At 36.0% G+C, this 18,715-nt stretch overlaps 3 protein-coding genes across 4 annotated transcripts; 1 reads left to right on the top strand and 2 right to left on the bottom strand.

Annotated features, from left to right (window-relative positions):
- The first annotated feature begins 11,960 nt into the window (after positions 1-11,960).
- LOC113304459 (WD repeat-containing protein RUP2-like) lies at positions 11,961-13,243 on the top strand. Its single transcript, XM_026553588.1, has one exon. The coding sequence runs from the start codon at positions 12,047-12,049 to the stop codon at positions 13,139-13,141; it is 1,095 nt and encodes a 364-aa protein (XP_026409373.1). The 5' UTR covers positions 11,961-12,046; the 3' UTR covers positions 13,142-13,243.
- Positions 13,244-13,736: 493 nt separating this feature from the next.
- On the bottom strand, positions 13,737-15,238 carry LOC113304460 (LIM domain-containing protein WLIM2b-like). Its single transcript, XM_026553589.1, has 5 exons — positions 14,920-15,238; positions 14,698-14,797; positions 14,547-14,575; positions 14,355-14,444; positions 13,737-14,269 (listed from the first exon to the last, which is right to left on the bottom strand). Exons 1-5 carry the CDS (start codon positions 15,052-15,054, stop codon positions 13,994-13,996), a joined length of 630 nt encoding a protein of 209 aa, XP_026409374.1. The 5' UTR covers positions 15,055-15,238; the 3' UTR covers positions 13,737-13,993.
- Positions 15,239-15,391: 153 nt separating this feature from the next.
- Positions 15,392-18,467, bottom strand: LOC113304458. 2 transcript variants are annotated; one of them, XM_026553587.1, is made up of 4 exons: positions 18,330-18,467; positions 18,050-18,126; positions 17,734-17,812; positions 15,392-17,049 (listed from the first exon to the last, which is right to left on the bottom strand). In XM_026553587.1, the coding sequence occupies exon 4, from the start codon at positions 16,820-16,822 to the stop codon at positions 15,674-15,676; it is 1,149 nt and encodes a 382-aa protein (XP_026409372.1). In that variant the 5' UTR covers positions 16,823-17,049; positions 17,734-17,812; positions 18,050-18,126; positions 18,330-18,467; the 3' UTR covers positions 15,392-15,673. The 2 variants fall into 2 exon arrangements, with proteins under 2 accessions (XP_026409372.1, XP_026409371.1); XM_026553586.1 differs by lacking the exon at positions 17,734-17,812.
- Between the last annotated feature and the right edge of the window lie 248 nt (positions 18,468-18,715).

Below are 18,715 nucleotides of genomic sequence, written 5' to 3' on the forward strand. Positions count from 1 at the left end.
TGTTGTTAGTATAGCTTAGTTGCATGTCTATATAAAACTGCATATTATCCTTGTGTTGTTAGCTGTAGTTTTCATTCCATATTTTTCTTTTAGTTTGGTGTCAGTTGCAACATTGTCTTATTAGATCGGTAAGCCAAAAATAGTTTGAACCGGTGTCATATGTAATTAAATGCATTAGGTGGCTTTTATATTTTGGTTTGCACTTAAGAATCTATACGTCCTGTAGCTTTTGAATTTTATATCTCAGGTAGATTTGATGTTTGCATGGTGTCCTTGTCCTGTAGCATATGTTTTGTTCCAGTTCATATAGCTTAGTGGTCCGTGAACTAGTTAAGTTTGATACTATAGTATTGCTTCTTGTTTTGTTACTGCCATTAGTAGTAAATTTGGATTTATGTCCGTTTGTGCAATAGCTGCATCAAAGGAACTATGGCAGGGCCATAGTGCGGGAATGATCACAGGCGCAAGGAGAGCCATGGGTGGCCACGACATGGCTCTCCTTGTAGAATTTCCTGGAAACATCATGGCTCGTGACATGTTGTGGGGCTAGAATGACGTAATTTGGGCCACGACCAGAAATTAGGGTTTCGACTAATGGCACTGAAGCAAAAGTCTTGTTTTGACCATAAAGCCCTATGATTGGGGTTTGTTATGGCGTTGGCCACGATCAAAAAAGTGAGTTATCACGTAGCGACGCTTGTTGTGGCATGTTGGCATGTTACTGCGACGGAGTGGCATGTTGGCATGCCGATTAGCACGTTGGCGTGGCATGACATGTTTGGCATTCCATTAGCATGTTGGCGCGGAATGGCAGTTTGGCATTCCATTAGCATGTTGGCGCGGAATGGCTATTTGGCATTGCAATTAGCATGTTGGCACGGAATGGCAAGCTAATTGGCATTGAGGGAATTCGGTGTAGTTTAAATCTTTTAATATTGTGGGGAGGTTTAGAGCGATCTGATTGTTCAATAGGAAATGGGGTCGGCCAAACATAGGGCGTGGACACATTTCTGGTGCGCGTGGAGGATTTAAAGCGACCTGATTGGTCGATGGAAAGAGGGCCGGAAAGGTATGGGACCGTCCACACCTCATGTGCATGTGGCAGATTTAGAGCGACCTGATTGGTTGATGGGAAAGAGGAGGGCTGGCAAGCATCATGGGGGTGTGGCCACATCTCTAGTGCGCGTGGCGGCTTTAGAGCGACCTGATTGGTCGATGGGAAAGAGGAGGGACGACAAGTAGCATGGGGCCGTGGCCACATCTCTAGTGCGCGTGGCGGCTTTAAAACGACCTGATTGGTCGATATGAAAGAGGGGGACCGGTCAAGCAGCATGGGGCGTGGCCGTCTGCGGGTGGCGCCTAAACTGGCCGGCCGGGTGACATGGCCATGCCTCATTTTGTTGCTGCTCCTATTTTCTGGGATCCTCTTTTATTTCTTGTTTTCTGGTAGGAATTTGTTCCTACTAGCTCCATGGTGGATTAGTTTCCTAGCTTGTCTAGGTTTTTCCTCGACCAATAGGGTTCGAGATATTTGCACAGGCGCAAAAAGGCCTAATTTTTGCAAATTAATTAGGTAAAACTTGAATTTTGTGAGTTATCACAAAATTGAAAAAATTTAACAAATTTTGTGTGTTGAAACAAAATCCTTTTATTCTCAAAGAGCAGTTAGCGCATCTTCTGATTGAGCATTTTCATGCAGACCTCAATTTTGATACTTCGGAAAATTCGTGCTACTCAGCTGCGAGTGAACACTAATTGTCATGTCATACCAATACTAAAGGTTTAGCAGGGGAACATAGCATAGGAAAATACTTAATAAACCATACACTAATGAATATTGTAGGCGAGAGTTTACAGAATGTTTGGGATTGTTGCTCCATGCACCATTCTGAATAAATATACTGAATTGCTCAGTATATGTGTGAGTAGAGAGGCTCGGGCACTCATTACTTTAATATGGATCAGTCCTTTTGTAGGCGGTGCATTAAATATAGAGTTTTACATTTTTAGCCCTGAACTAAAACCAACCATCAACAACTATCTTCTTGACAGTCTCTATCTATATTAGATCACGAAAGATATCATACTTATACGTTGATATCAAAAAGATTATGGTATACTTGGTACCCTCGTTATCCGTATAATTAATGAAATTTTACTAGTACAAAGACATGTTTCACAAAAAAATCTATAAAAATAATATAGTTGGTTAGGGTAATTGATGAATTGGATATTGTATTTTATTAGTGCTATATGTTTTTAAAAAAAGAAGCGAGTAATTACTAAATTTCCTTAAAAAAAGAGTAATTACTGAAAATTGCCAATCAAAGAAGATAGAATTCTTATGTTGAGTCAAATCACTAAAATTGCGCTCTCTGTTCGTAACCGACCTACAAAATAGTTTTTTTCGATGTTATTTTTCTCAAGAAATAAATGTTTCTTAGTGCCACTTACATTAAAATCATTGGTTTTAACTTTTTTTTTCGTAACTGGCGAGAAGAGAGAAAAATATTTGGGATACTTGTTAATAACAAAGAAAATCCTTCTCTTCCATTTAGAGAAAGGTCGCTCATCTATGTTAATTTGTTCTCTTTAGAATAACATAAAATTGGGGAGAGGTCAATTTGATCTTGTACTTAATCGATATATCTTTGTGGGGAGTGCGACTGTGGAATTGTTGGAGAAGAATGTACCTTTATCCCTCTGATACACACATTTTTGTGTCTGAATTGATCTCAATTCTCTATATTGTTAGTACTCAATTTTGTACTTATTGTGTTATTTTATGTGTTTGTAGGTGCTTTCGAAAAATAAACTTTTGTCGGAAAAAATGATAAAATGCACCCAGAATAATTGCTAAATGCACCGTCATTTTGGATAAGGACACCCCAGCTGATAAAGGCACCCAGCAAATGGACAGGGTCACCCCTTTCTTCTTCATTTTCAGGCAGAGTTTTGGAGAGAAATTATGGTTTCAACTGTATATGATTTCTTAACCGAGGTTTTGTAGGAAATATTCGTGTTTTTGACAAGAATATCTTCTTTCCTTATATACTAGATAGATATATATTTTATAATTAAAGGAGACCGTATATTCTTGTTAAAAGGGAATAGATAATTACAGGAGGTTGTTTCGAAAAAAGAAATTATATGTTGTTAAAGGATGATATACTTGGAGGATTCCCTAAAGTTATTTTTGTTTAATAAGGTAACGATGTCAAGTAAAGAGAACGAAATTTTCCCCAAGATGTTTTTCATTAAAAGAGAAGATCGTGTGGAGATTTGAGGACGATTTGGAGTAAGTGTGGTGTACTTCAATAACAGGGTGCAAATAGGACCAAATAGGGGGATTACGGAAGGTTTGGAGAATACATAGCGACAAAAAGAAGGAAGAACACGAAGAATAAACCTTATGAGACAACTTTGGTATACAAATTTATGAAGTTTTTTTACGTGCCTCTAGTATTGGTGACTTGGTAATTTTACTATGATCGACGTGTCAAGGAATGTATACAGGTATATGGAGTTACGTATTATAGTTTATCTAAGTTATAGATTCGACATAACCCTATTTGGTAATTATTTATTATTTAGTGTATTGAACTTTCAGGTTGATTCCATATGTTAGAGCATTGCTCGGTCGAACTCACGAGGGTATATATTTTAAGATTGTTGTCAAATTTAGTTGATCAAAAATGTATCTTTATTTCTAATATACATTTAGTCAAGTCTCGGATTAGGATATAAGTGTATAGTTCAGAATCGAATATCACTGCGTTTTACCGTCTAAAGGCGAAGATCAGCCGAATCTTTGGAGAACTTTTTCAACAAAAGGTAAAATACTGAACCACCTATTTCTCAAGTTTTCACTTTTCTATCTATGAGACATTGTCATATGACTAAACTAGACAGTACATGCATGATAGAAATTTTGAGTCAAGTTTATCTTGAATATCGTTCTTGAAATATGATTAAGCTTAAGAACGTTGGTTCATACTTGATGAATTTGGTTAATAAAAATTTATCGTTTATGACCTAAATTATGATTCAAAATTTAATCATTTTAAAATAGCCTGGAACAGTGATATGTATCATTGATGTTATCGGGAAGTGTTTCGAATTGACTACTAGAGAGATATAGAACTATTGTTAATCTAGATACAAGACAATATGCATACCAGTTCACATACTGGGATAACTGCTACAAGTCCTGAGCCGCAGTACATCTACCCAGTACACATGTTGGTGTAGCCATAGTTCGAAAGCGTCTTTTTGGTATGCATACCCGGTATCTATACCATAAAAATTATGTTAACTCGCCAGGAAAGGTATGCATACCTAGTATGCAAACCGGAAAAGATCTGTTGGTTTCTAAACCATAAAGGTACGCATACACAGTATGAAAACCGGAAAAGATCTGTGGAATCCTGAACTTGTTTTTGTCTTAATGGTACACATACCCGGTACAAGTAATATGACAAAAATATTCACGAAAAGATATATAACCGAATTATTTCTATGAAATAATCGACATTTGAACAACTCTTTAAAAACACTATCTTGACATGAATTGATCACATGTGTGACTCAAGATTAAAGTCCTAAAGTGTTATATAAAAATGGTTAACTTTATAGTTCAATTGGCTAGTTTCGGCTAACCTTTCTTGAACAAGTCATTATACACGATTCGGTTACAGTTCATCCTAACCAGAGTGAATATTCTACTATGTTAACCTCAAGTCAATTTTTTCATCTAACGGTGATTATTGATTTCTTGATTTCAAAGATACCTTAGCTTAAATCCAAAGCAACCTTGACCTTGAAAGTCTGTATAAGGAGAACCTTTAATTAACAACTGGGATCTTTGAATCTCTGACACTATTCTTGTGTGTCCTAGTTATAAACTAGAGTCGTCCTCTCCTTCAAACACTTCTCGGGTTTAGCAACTAAAAAGACTTTAACTAGGGATTCGTGAAGCCAGATCCAGTTATCTTTATCTTTAAAGTTTGTGTATCGTGATCTTGCTTTGATTGTTGAGCTTGCTCCATCAAACAAGATAGATTGAAATCACAAAGTTTCTTCGTCTCAGACTTTGTGATTCCACAAGTTTATACTTGTGAGGTTAATAATAATCTAGGATGCTCTACGGGAGTCATAAGACCATATTTTGAGGTTTGTTATACTTCGTCTATATCGATTGGTTTCCTATCTCACCTTAATCTTTTATCAGAAAGGAAATCACATGTAGGCTTAACCGTGGGAGGCAGATTGGTTTAAAGTCTTCAATTAAGTTGAAGCAACTCTTAGGCTATAAAGGACATCAGCTAAGGGAATCAATTGTGCAGAGTCCTGTTGGGATTAAAGAGGTGTAATGAGCGCGACTGTAACTGAATTGATGTGACGATTTAATTCGGTCTCAATTACAATCCAGTCTGAAGTTTTGATCGTATGCTAGAATCTGTAGCGGCTTAATACAGTTTGGTGTCCAAATCTGGACAAGGTTCCGGGGTTTTTCTGTATTTGCGGTTCCTCGTTAACAAAATTTCTGGTGTCTGTGTTATTTCTTTTTCCGAATTATATTGTTTATCTTTATAATTGAAATACGATGGATTGTACGTAAATCAATCAAAGTAGATATATCCATCCTTGTGTGTTGATACGACTTTATTGATATTGGATATGGATCTTTAGAATCGTCCAAGTATTCTCATGGAATAATTAGGTTCACGGACTTGTCTCTGTTTACATTCTGATTGTGAGATAAAGAGATATAAGCTCTTCTTATAATTCCGTACTGAGATTCATTAAGTTGTAGCTCTCAGAATTGTAATTGAGTTTAATCGATATAGGTTGCCTAAGAAAAATTTGGTGGTGTATTTTGGTACCCCCCCCCCCCCACCCCCATCCCCACCCCCCACGTTTTCACCATACCTCGAAAACTATGGTGACATGGTTTAAGGAAGTAAACTCACAAAACTTGTAGTTGAAAGGAATCAACGAATATATTCTAAAAGTGATACCTTAAACAACAATATTTACTAGGGCCGATCCTAATTATCTCTAGTAGGACTAATATTGTTACTAAGGATCTCTACTAGGACCGATCCTCTCTATTAGGACGAATCCCGTAGATCTCTGATTAAACAGATCAAATATTTGTAACCAAAGTTTTTTCTATTACTTTAGGGCTTGCATAGATACCGAAAATGCATTTTGTTAAAAAGGAAAGTTCAGAAGATGTCGACTTAATATATTTTAACATGTGCTAATATCTTATTACTTAAGGTTCAAGTATTGTCCTTAATATTATTCAAGGCAAGATCCCATAACCGAAATATTCTTAATATCTTTTAGATATTCAAATTTATATGATTTTCATATCCCAGAGGATAAGCATATCTCTTATGGCTATTTTAGAAAAATATATGTTATATACTAGTTAATATTGGTTGTTAACCAAGAGAGATTTCGATACATATGTTGGATTACAGTTGGAAGATAACAAAACCAAAAATATATATGTATTGCATATATTTTAGATTTTCGGATTTGGTAATTCCTTATTGTCCAAACATGTGTTGGTCATTATAAATAGTAGAGCTTGTATTCTTGCAAACTCATCCATTCAACACGCTAGTATCATAATTATGAGAAGTCTCTTATGTGTGCTTCATTTAAAGTCTTTTGTGGGATCAAAGGATATCTATTAGTACCATTGGTGGGATATTAAGACCTTGACAGATCTGATTTTTAATTAGTATTCGATTACCGATCTGATTGACTAATGGTAAAGTTGAACCTTGTTAGATCAAGTTTATTTATTTCGTGGTCCTTCTCTTCTAATAAAAGGTCACTCGAACTAGCTAGTTCAAGGATCGACGGTTTCATATCTGATCTATTTATTGAAGATCTTAAGATAAGACTTTTGATTATCCATTGATTAACATATTATGTTATGTGTGTGATCGATCACTTGTGGAATCAAGTTATTTCTACAGGTACTTTGAAGACTCAAGATTGAAGACTAGAAGATCTTCTTTTTGGTTTTCTGATCTTTGTGATCACTTCGTGCACAATTGATTGACCAAGGTCCGACAAGCTTGTTTATCTTGTATAAAAAATTTAAGCTTGATTGTAGATCGGGAATCTATCTTTGTGTTTATTTTTGAAATATACTTTGGTAGTTTTGATCTAAGATTGATTATTTTGATGATCTTGATCTTAGTTGATTTAACCGGACAAATGAGTATTCATTAAGACCCTTTGTACTCAATTTATCTATGATTAGCTTGTTAGATCTTGGAGATTGATAGAGAGGTTACTGAAACATATTAGTACTTTACTAGTTGATGGTAGAAGACTTCATAGCACGTGAAGCGACTTAAGATAGTAAAATCTACCTTAGGATTTACGTACATAAACCATGTTGGTCGTAGCCGCAGGGATACTAAAGGAACTGGGTAACTTTGAGTTAGTTTACTTGGTCTCAATTATACATAATTGTAGTATTCTTTGTATAGCGGCTTAATTCTTGGAGTATTTGAAACTAGACTAGGTCTTGCGGTTTTCCTCATTAACAAAATCTTGTTGTGTGCCTCTGTAACATAATTTAATGATTATTACAATTATAATTAAATTAATAGCATTGTACGTTAATCAAACATGTACTTTGATCACATAAACTTGTTCATGTTTGAACTTATGCTATATACCAACTGTACATCTTTTTTAAGTAATCTACTTGACAGTGTATGTCTGTATTAGATTACACAAGGTGTGTCTTGCTTAGGTTGATATCAAAAATGATTGTGGTGTACTAGGTACCAATGTCATTTCCACTTACATCATGCTTTTTTTTTCTTTCTGGGGTTTGACTCATCTTGATCTAACTAAAATCACCTAAATCATGTTGATCTGACTCAATGTGTTTGTTTTTTAAGTCAGTTCTGACTCAACCGACTCAAAGGTATGCGAGACGGTGGCTTGGTCCCATGAATCAGATGCCCTTCCATATCTAACTAGAACTGTTCCGAGTCAGAGGTAAGGCCTGATCCAAGGGTCGAGTCAGGTCTAACAAAAAATAGAAAATAAATGATTTGACATCTGACTAGCGTCGAGTCAGGGATTGACTCAGATCCATATCATGAGTCGGATGCAAATAAACATAGCGTTAGTTTAGTGGGGCAATTTGGACAAATTTTGTGCAAGCGTTGCCAAAACTACATAGATAAACAAAGGTATAGAATACAATATTGCCATATTTTACGGAAAAAATAAAATAATAGTGCCCCTAAAAATAGAATATATACCGTAAAATTTTGACAAATTAATTCGTGCTAAATTAACAAATCCGTAAAATGAAATTCACCAATCCCCTCTAAACTTAGATAAAATAAATTTAGTTTGATAAATTAATAATTTCGCTAAGGTACGGAATAACTTTTTTTTTGTCTCTAAGTTACTAATCTAGTGAAGTTTTACCGTACATGGATGAACAAAATAAGAAACCAATATTTGAATTGGGTCGTGGGTCCATCTAGGATGTACATCTACATGACTGGTATTCAACGCAATTTCATATCCACCTTTCCTGGATCATCTGAATAAAACCACGAGAAACTGATTCTCTCCTATCTCCATTTAATGTCATTATCTATATTGATTTATCGATCATTTTGCCTGAGAATATTGTTGCGGTACCAACTCCTACTTCTTTTATTAGAGTTAGCTTATTACTTTATTATTTGCTTTCCTAATTTATAATATTTCTTTAGTGAGATGCTTGTTTACCAAATTTATTCAGTTATATATAGCTCGATCCTAGCTTATATCAAGACAGTTATTAATATTAAGAAATTTATTTAAGATAATTCTCAAAGGCAGAGGCTGCTCGCCCCAGATCAAAGGGTTTTATCCCTGTTTTTGAGTTCTTTTACAGTTTTTATCCAGTTCTTTTCTCCTTTATGTTAGAACACAATCCTGTGAAGGTTTCCTTCACAACTTTTTCAGTGTTAAAAAGTTTAGAACCCTAACAAATATACGTTGAAACAGGTAGTTACCTGTTGTAACTCAACTTACTTGTCCGCATCTGACTCTTAATCTCTGAATTTTATTTAATCATGCAATTAGAATATTAGTCTTAAATAATAAAATTATATAAACTTGAATCCAGATATGTGCTCAAGAGCATGTATGTATGAGCCGAGTTAGACCTCAAGTCCGATGAAAACTATGCTATGTATGATTTGCGCCAATCCAAATACTGGATCAGACACAAACCGCGAGTCAGGTCCAAACAAACTGGATGTTCATCATGACTTTACGACCACCTCAATGTAACCCCCGGTGTTTCAATATTTCTAACAAAAATCATATGATGCAAGGTAGGTTGGATCCAAAGTTACTCTTAGACACGACTAGTTATCTACTGTTACCAAGGATAAGAGGTGGTAAAACTATAAATGTCCATCCCTTATCTTATCAACACTGTCAACAAACAAACATTTTGTCATACATTCAAACAAAAATCCAAACCTAAATTTAAGAAGAAGAAAATCCCACATGAACATCCACAAATTTATCTTCTTTTCATCGAATCATCTTCTTCATAAAAGTAGGACCATAACCAACTGTCTAGTCTCTCTACTGTCTACTTCAAATCTACCAATAACCATTTCGCGAGAAATTGAGATATATCCCTCTTGTTTTCATCACGTTTTAGTCCAAAATTCTCTAAAAAAATTGTCATTTGGTTCATATTCTTAAGCTATCTTTGGTTGAAATGCTGCATAGTGCATACTGACACTGCCATAAATTTTGGATTCCTCTTTTTCTTCTTCTTCTTGTAACATTAAGCTCAAGGACTTGAACAACGGATGGCCTTTGGGAGCTGTTCTCAGCATTTGGATGTGTGCGGTGGAAGTCGATCTAGCATTTTCGATTTATTATTCTGTGAATATATGCACCTTAATGAAGTATGAATGGTCAAGAAAATGCAAGCCAAGGACCTTGTACCTTAATTATTATGTTTCATCTTATCATGAATACATATCAATCCTTGCGTGGATCATGGTCACTTTCTACTTTGAGACCACTTGTTAATAGGTACTACCCTTTAGATAGACAACTACTTTTTCTTTTTTTTTCCTTTTATGAAAAAAATAGACAACAGCTTGGGGTTGGTTGTTCTTGATACTGTTTAAAATTTTGAAATGTTATACACTTTTTCAGTTTGTATGGTTGAGAACTGACCAAATCTACCTGTTAGACTTCACTAGTTCTACTGTACATATTAATGATATATCAATCAGTCTTATCTCTGACCTCTTCGTACCTTAACATGGACGTTTATGCAGCAAAACATCTAGTCATCTAACCTATTATTGAATGATCAATGAAATTTAACCTAAAAAACAGTTGCTGTAAGTGCCATTTAATACTGCCTTCAAACTACATCCTTTGGAAATTTACGGATGAAAAACTCACCTTGCACTTAAGTGCAGAAAAAAAGATCACCAGTAGAACCAAAAGGTTCAGAAAATGACCAGTCGACTCGCATGGTCGAGCACTCGAGCTAGAGTATTGGTCACTGAATTCATTGGGTTTTCGACTTTTCGTAGGCAAGAAAGTTAATATGTGGTCATGTGTCAAACGATGCTATAACCTACCAACAATACGCAACCCTCCGCAACTGTCAACTCGTACATCTTTATTTGCTCTTATCTTGTATTCTCGTTTTCATACTTCCCTTGAGATATTGAGCAAGTGATGCGAGTGGCATTTAATAGCATATCATTAGGTCTTGATGTAACCACGTAATATGCAAAAAGAGTTGCATATTTTAAGAATTCTCGACCACACCCTCTTCCAGACTCAAATGTGCAAATGAAGCACAAAACCAACTACTTTTTCTTTCTTTACTTCTCTGCTTGTACATGTTCATTTATGTGATTTACATGTTACATACAGGCTGGTAATACATGGTGAATTTAATGCATCTGAGATGAGAACAACTAAACCTAAGAGGCTGTCATGGCACTTGATCTCAACAGGTTGCAGCATTGGGTTTTCTATAGCACGAGCCATGTTGGGTTCAAAACATTGCGTTATGTATAAAGAGATCATTACTTTCTTCTATAAGTAACTTTCTATAATTCATTATGATAATACTTGTCGATGAGTACCAAAGCTGAAGTTGAAAGTTAATTCTAGTTGCATATCCAAATTCCAACACCCTATCCCCAAAAATCAAAAGAAAAAAGAGTTACTTCACAAAGTCAGAAGCAAAAGTCAAAAGTCCAGATATTTTGTTTCACAAAAAGTCAATTTTTTTGCTTTTAGAAATCGTTCTGAAATTTTATACTCAAATTGACTTCTTGCTTTTTGACTTGTAGAAATCAAAAAGTTACTTCTGGATGTGTATCCAAACGCGCTTAACTTTTTTATCTAGAAAATCATTCTGAAATTTTATTTTCAAACTAACTTCTAACATTTTTGCATCTAAAGTCAAAAAGTACATTTTTAAATGATATCCAAACAGGTCGAGGAGTTTGGATACAAGAAACAGAAACTTAAAGTTGCGGGATGTAAATGTGAATAGCCTCTTATAAGTTTCACATTTTTTTTATTGGTAAAGAAAATTTGGTGCTGGCCAGAACTCGGGTCACTGGTTTCATCGCTCAGTGATTTAGTACTGTACTACACTGATACCAGCCACAAGTTTAACATTGCTTGTAAATATTTTGCAAACACTGTATGACTGTAAAAAAAGTAAGAACATATGATGTTTTCCATTTCAAGTTTGAAGTTTGAACTGTACAGTAGTAAACAGTAATATTTCTTAAGGATGCCTGAACAGTATACCAAATAAATGAAGGATGTTAAGCAAAATAGGAAAGAAAACGAACATCTTAAAAGAAGCATCATATCATGTCAATTATCTTTTCCTTTTCTCAAAAAAACTGTTAGCTTTAACTTGTGTTCCAATGGAAAAAGATTATTATTGGTTTCTTACCACAACAAAACTCAAATTCTCTGTTAATGGGAAATGAACATCACTCATCCACAACAACAACAACAAGTAGAAGAAGAAGAAGAAGACGAGAAGGCTAATAATGAATGGGAATTCAAACTCTCAACTGTTATTTCTTCTCAGTCGTCAACTAGTAGCAGAGCAGCATCCGACACGGTAGGCGTCCTCGAGTTCGACCCATCAGATCAGTTGTTAGCAACAGGAGGAATCGCAAGAAAGATTAGAATTTATAACATAAGTTCTCTGCTGTTGGGAGATACCACGTCTTTACGACAACTTGATCATCTTTCAGCGTGTGAATATTACATTTGTACACCAGCTAAACTTAGTAGTATCCGGTGGAAGCCGAATACGTCCGGAAGTGTAATCGGGTCAGGAGATTACGATGGCGTCGTTACGGAGTATAATCTCGAAAAACGAGTGCCTGTTTTCGAACGAGATGAACATGGAGGTCGCCGGATATGGAGTGTTGATTACTCGCGTTGGATTGGGGCGTCAGGCTCCGATGATGGAACTACACAATTATGGGATACACGTTGCAGAGGTGATGAATGTGTGGCTGTTGTACAACCTAGTGTGGGTCGGAGCCCCGTTTGTTGTGTCGAATTTGACCCGTTTGGTAGTGGGTTGATCGCAATGGGATGTGCAGATCGGAACGCATACACATATGATATCCGAAAGACTGACAATCCAGTTTCAGTGTTCGTTGGCCATGAAAAAACAGTTTCTTACGTTAGATTCTTGGGAGAACATATGATGGTTACAGCAGGAACTGATGGTTGTCTTAAGCTCTGGGATACGGCGAATGCACATTCGATGCGTACGTTTAAAGGGCACGTCAATAACAGGAGCTTTGTCGGTTTATCGGTGTGGAGACATGGTGGTTTGATCGGATGTGGGTCTGAGAGCAATGAAGTGTTTGTATATGATAAGAGATGGAGTGAACCTATATGGTTAGGCGGGTTGGAGGGGACGTTGGGACCCGGATCAGAAGACAAGTTTGTCAGTGGTGTTTGTTGGAGACAACAAGTAAAGGAAGATGAATGCACACTTGTAGCTGGCGGATCTGATGGGGCTCTACAAGTTTATGTCGGAAAAAAGAAGGCCTAGGATATCATCATCATCTTCACTTGGTGACTTCTCTCATTTACCTGCACTTTGATTCAGAGGCGGAGTCGGGTATGAGAAGCTCGGGCAATTGCCCCGGCCTGTTAAAAAAAAAAAATATATATATATATATATATATATATTTTCCTTAGTAAACATAGAAATAAAGATTTTTTTTTTCTTTGCAATCAGATTAGTTACAATGTTGTTGATCTATGGTACTAAAATGGCAAAACCTAATTAACAGCACATGAACTACTATGGTTGGTGCTGGATTCTTTCAGAGAAAGGAAAACAAGTCTATTCTCTTTTTTTTTTTATTAGAAACTGTGGCACTCTTTCGAACGCGCAACACAACAATATTAGCATTCATTCGTACTATGACTAATTAATGAGAGCACACAGCGATGTGAGTCGCTCTCCAGGCCTATCCAATGAGAGATGATGCAGGTGCCATTGCCGGGCAATTGCTTAGTTGAGTACCATGATAAGCTTATAATGACATTTTCATATTTCGATGTGAAAACGATTATTTTCATCATTGTCGCGGTGATCAAGACGGCTGATTTAAGGAACAAAAACGTTAAACATCGATACAAATCCAAACTTTATTTTTTCCTTTTATCTTGAATTACAAAGACGAATGAATGTATGTGTTTCAAATATATGATTACAAAGCACAAAAAAATGTGCAAAAACTAGAATAGACAAAAGGTTACCGGCATGAGAGAAAAAACACGATATATATTGTTCACAAATGCAAAGAAATAGACAGTCCGAATCAATGTAAAATAATACAACAACAAAATGTGAAAGAATTATATGAAACTTTAAATTTTCCTCAGTTGTGTACGATTATTGTTCCTGTATCTGGTTTGGTTCTGCTGCTCCTTCTGGCTCTGCGGACGTTTCTGCTTCCGCATCTGATTCAGAGGCCAAGGCAGCGCTGCGCTTATTCGAAGCTTGTTTTAATAAATGATTGTAACTTCCCTTCTCTTTGAACAATTGCGCAAAATGATGTTTGCAGTAAAGGATTCCATTCAAAGCAGCATAAGATGATGGTGTAAGTGCACATCCTCCGTGCGAACACTTGAAACATGTCTTATGGTAAGATTCCCCCTCCACAGTCACCTATATGGAAACCCCTCAGACTTTACTAAATGATAAACGAAAAAACGAAATAAATTTTGCTTGTTGACAAGAAGATAATACCAACCTTCTCAAGTGGATAAGCTGTTTTTTTACATGTAGCGCATTTGTCTTGGGTTCCAGAGAACAGGTATGAGAGCTTGCTAGGAGTCCTAGACTGAAAATCAAAATCAAAACGGAGAAAATTATATCGTCAGGTGCTCTATGAGCTAGGCCTAGACATTTCTGACAACTAGAAATGAAAAGAAAATTTTCGTACCATATCATTTTGCCTGTCAGGTCTTGAAGCTGCAACATAAACAACCAAAAGAAAGAAAAAAAATTGAGGCATACATGTGGTTTCTCCAAATATTTTCCAGCATACAGATTCCTGTGGCTCGATAAAATAAAAGATACGGGTCGATTAGTACCTGTATGAAAATTCTTCTTGTAGTCTCCTGTTTCCTTGAATAGTTGTTCAAAATGGGGCTTACAGTAAAGAACTCCATCCATGGAAGAGTAGTTACTCATCTGCATTATCGAAATGATACATGATAGCTTGAGAAATTCGGTATAACCCGTTGCCAATTTCATGCGTACAACATTTTTTACAGAAGAAAAACATAATATGTGAAAGGATGAGGTGCGCATACCACAAGAGTTCCTTTGCAATGAGTGCATTTGAAGCATGATTTATGATAAGAAACTCCATCCGCGGATAATAAATCGACGACATAAACAGTCTTATCGCAAGCATTACACTTATCCAAAGTCCCAGTGAATGACATTTTTCTTTCCTTTTTCTTTCAAAAAGATGAAAGGGGACTAGTTCAGAAAAATCAAAAAAATATCTTCAAGAATTCAAGCATCCATGAAATTATTTGATTAATTAAACAAAATGATAATGACTCTACCTCAGGTTCTTAATTTGAGACAGAATAACTCGTTTGAAAGATGAATGAAAATGGATTTAAATCAAAATTAAGACAAATATTCTTAGCTTTTCATGTAAATGGAAAAAATGGATGGATCAATTGAATTTGTGTCTTTTGTGGAGAATAGGAATAAAACCGGTAAGCTATTGACACGTGATTGAATCCCCAATTGATCAGGAAATATGTTTGTTATTAGCAAATTCTAATATTAGTCTTATACTTGAAATGGTGGAGAGAAATACATGTCATTTCTTGCCTATTTTTTACTGTTTTGGTAGTTAAATTAGTTACCATAATCCTGCAAGGCCCAAATTAGCTAGGCAGAACATTGGGTTCTCCAGGGTTTGGTGCGGCATGAGGCTATGAACTAGCAAATTGTTACACCAATGCAGAGCGGCTGAAATCAACCAAATTTCCGTAACTGCTTGACTTTTTGTTTTTGCTGCTGTCAGAGCTTCATTCTGTTTGTCTTTTATATGTAACAGAAACTTGATTCAAATGGAAAACCAAGAAACGATCTCGCATCTGATGGAAAGGGCACCGAGGTGTAAGCATCATCATTGGTGTTGTACGTTATGGCGCAGCAGCGCCTGTTTGGACACCGACAAAGCATAAAGATGATGCCAGTCGATGACATAGCTAGTGGTAAACATACACCCCCAACCTCGCAACTGATTGCTCTCAAATCCTTGCGGAACTTTCTCTTCCAGCTAGTATGAATGTAGTAATTCTCTAATACCCAAACTTCAGTCCACTCCCTGTTACTGATCAGAACACCAATCTTTCCATCAACCAAGATTAATAAATACCTAATATCTAATTCACTTTCTACGATATCAGGCGGAAGATGGATAATTGCATTCCACTTCTCTTGCTCTATGGAAAAAACATGTGTTTGACGCCGGTTGTTCATCCAATGCAAACACCCATTAATTAGAACAGCACCAAACCGATCGACCAAGCCACTAAGAGATTTCAAATTGGGCAATCTCTTCCAAGCCCAGGTGACTGAATCAAACAGCTCACAACAGTACTTAATCACATCACTGGTAGCTGAAATACGAACTATCTTATACTGCAACGTAGGGTAAGTTTGCATCACCACTATTCTCATTCCAACATCAGGAAATCTGGTTTTGGGGTTTGGTATCTTTCTCCATTCTCGAGTTGCTGGTTTACGTATGTAGAACATTGGAATACTCTTTCCTGTCTGTAGTTTATCAAGAGTGACACAACAAAGCAGGGAACCAAAAGGAGAGGAACCTGCAATCGCAACGGGTGATGGTAGAAAGTCGAGAGAAGGAGATGGATTCTTATTCGAGGGATTAGAAGGATCATTGTTGAATGGGAAGAATATGTTAGAATCAGATATGTTCTCGATAGAACGTTCAACGAGAACAAAAAAACCTGATGCAACAACAGGAGTCTTCTGAGAGTGGATGAGCTGAAACTTGCTATCATGAATACAGTTATGCCAATCTCTGCAAACCCATTGAAATTGGCGTAGAAGAGCAGCAAGGGACACTCTTGTTAAGATCTCAGATACTATAACTCCATCAGGCAATTCTCTTTCCATCAGTGAAGTAAGTTGATAAAGTGAACTTCCCTGCCAAACAAACATACAAACCTGAACCAGTGATTGATGGAAGTTAAGGCAGATCTTTAATCAGCAATCCATGAGAATATAATTTGTAACTTAAAATTGGGAAATGAATCTTGAAAATGCCGAGGAAGAGTTGATGCCCTAATAATCTATTTCTTTTTGTATTCAGCTTTTTGACACTGACAGAGATGAGAGAAATCTGGAGAGGTAGGTGAGCTGCACAGGAACCGAACCAAACTGCAAATCTGCACCATGCCAAACTGATTATCACTAAACCAACCAATTTATCCAACAGTCCTAACAGCTAACTGTTCTAAATTTATGTACACCAGTAGATTTTAATTCGTTTTCGGTGTCCAAAAGCTGAAAAGAAACCATCGGTTAAGACCTGTTAAAAGTAGTTAAAGTCTCGAAGAATTAGTGAGAAGGCATGATGTTAGATTTTTCTGTTTCCGAAATTATTACTAGCAAAGAAGCATGTTTCAGATCTGTTACAGAAAGATATCCCTAGAACCACTTGAAAACCCATATCTATCTATCGAAACTTGATAATGAAACAATTACATACACATGCAAACTGTTAAAGTTCACCGGAATATAAAATGTACACTTTCCATGTAACTCAGCTTTCAAGTAGGCTCGCAATTTTCATGCTTAACATCATTTCAGGGACATTTTCAGGTCAGATCAAAATGTAAAGATTAAGGTCACCATAAATCCAAAACCTTACATTGCATCCAATTCATCTATAAAACAAAGGAAACAAGCACATATCAAACCTTATGACACTACACTATGAGGTGCTAAAATTCAGAGAAAAACATTGAAAAAGTAGTGGAATTCACCACTCTCTTCAAATATCACAATTGTAGTTTCTGTGGTCAGTGTAGCAGTGGGTGATAAAGCAGGTGATATATTCAGATCCTCACCAGTTTTAACAACAGAATTATCAGTTTCGAAGGTAGCATTTTCAACTTGAGTGAAAGCCTTAGTTAGAGCTTGAAAGGACTGAAACCATTCAGGTGGTAGATAAGTGACAGCAATTATTATAAATATGAGAACTGAAAGATAAAAACAGAGAAAACATTACTAATGAGCTTTATTATGTTTTGACCGATTGGATTTGTTTCATGAATTTTAACTATAGCTTTCAGAAACAAACAGAAAACCCCCAACTTTTCATAAGATATCTAACAGCGAGTGTCTTAAAGTAAACCCAGAAAAACATTGAATTAGTTTACTTACCTTCCTTTCAATCTCTGAATTCCAACGATTACTATTGAAGCTGAAGAGAGTGAGAGACAAAGTAGTCGTGGATCAACCTAATGCATATGAAAGAAGTGAGATTAAATTAAACCTTATGACAGTACACTATGAGGTGACAAATTCAGAGGAACACATTCTTAAAAACCTAAGAGTTGTCTGTTAGGAATTATTACAAACGGTTAAAGTACATTACTAAAATTATTAGAATTTGCAGCTCATGCATTATCACTATCGATGAACCCAAATATGAGAATCATACCAATTAAAGCTTACTAGCCTCTGAATTTCATCAACTCATCCTTTCATCAACAGTTGAAGTTCAGTGAGTTTTAAGTCATAAAAAAAGTGATGTGCTCCGACTCCGAGTGGTTTGTTGGAGACTCGTTCCGCTGCTTGTTGATCTTCTTATCGAGAACCATGTTCTTTTTAGGGATCATGGTTTTATTTTTTGGGACGATGGTCTTATTAGGCCAACCTCCTTATACTTATAAGGGTGCCCTAAAGATAAATAAATACACATATATCCTTTACTTTAATTTAAATTAAAACTAATTTAATAACTATATAAATTTAATCATATATATCTAATCTAAATGAATTTATTAACCAAAATCAAAATCAAAAACAGGAGGGGAAGCGAAATTT

Source organism: Papaver somniferum, chromosome 8 (assembly GCF_003573695.1).
Source record: "Papaver somniferum cultivar HN1 chromosome 8, ASM357369v1, whole genome shotgun sequence".
Taxonomy (NCBI): Eukaryota; Viridiplantae; Streptophyta; class Magnoliopsida; order Ranunculales; family Papaveraceae; genus Papaver; species Papaver somniferum.

Bases quoted from the DNA above. Each gene is read 5' to 3' on its own strand.
- LOC113304460 (XM_026553589.1), bottom strand. From the start codon at position 15,054: ATGTCATTCACTGGGACTTTGGATAAGTGTAATGCTTGCGATAAGACT. The intron at 14,798-14,919 runs GTATGCGCACCT...TCGATAATGCAG, and splicing joins ATTGCAAAGGAACTCTTGTG to ATGAGTAACTACTCTTCCAT. The intron at 14,576-14,697 runs GTACTAATCGAC...TTTATGTTGCAG, and splicing joins CAAGAAGAATTTTCATACAG to CTTCAAGACCTGACAGGCAA.
- LOC113304458 (XM_026553586.1), bottom strand. From the start codon at position 16,822: ATGTTTGTTTGGCAGGGAAGTTCACTTTATCAACTTACTTCACTGATG.
- LOC113304459 (XM_026553588.1), top strand. From the start codon at position 12,047: ATGAACATCACTCATCCACAACAACAACAACAAGTAGAAGAAGAAGAA.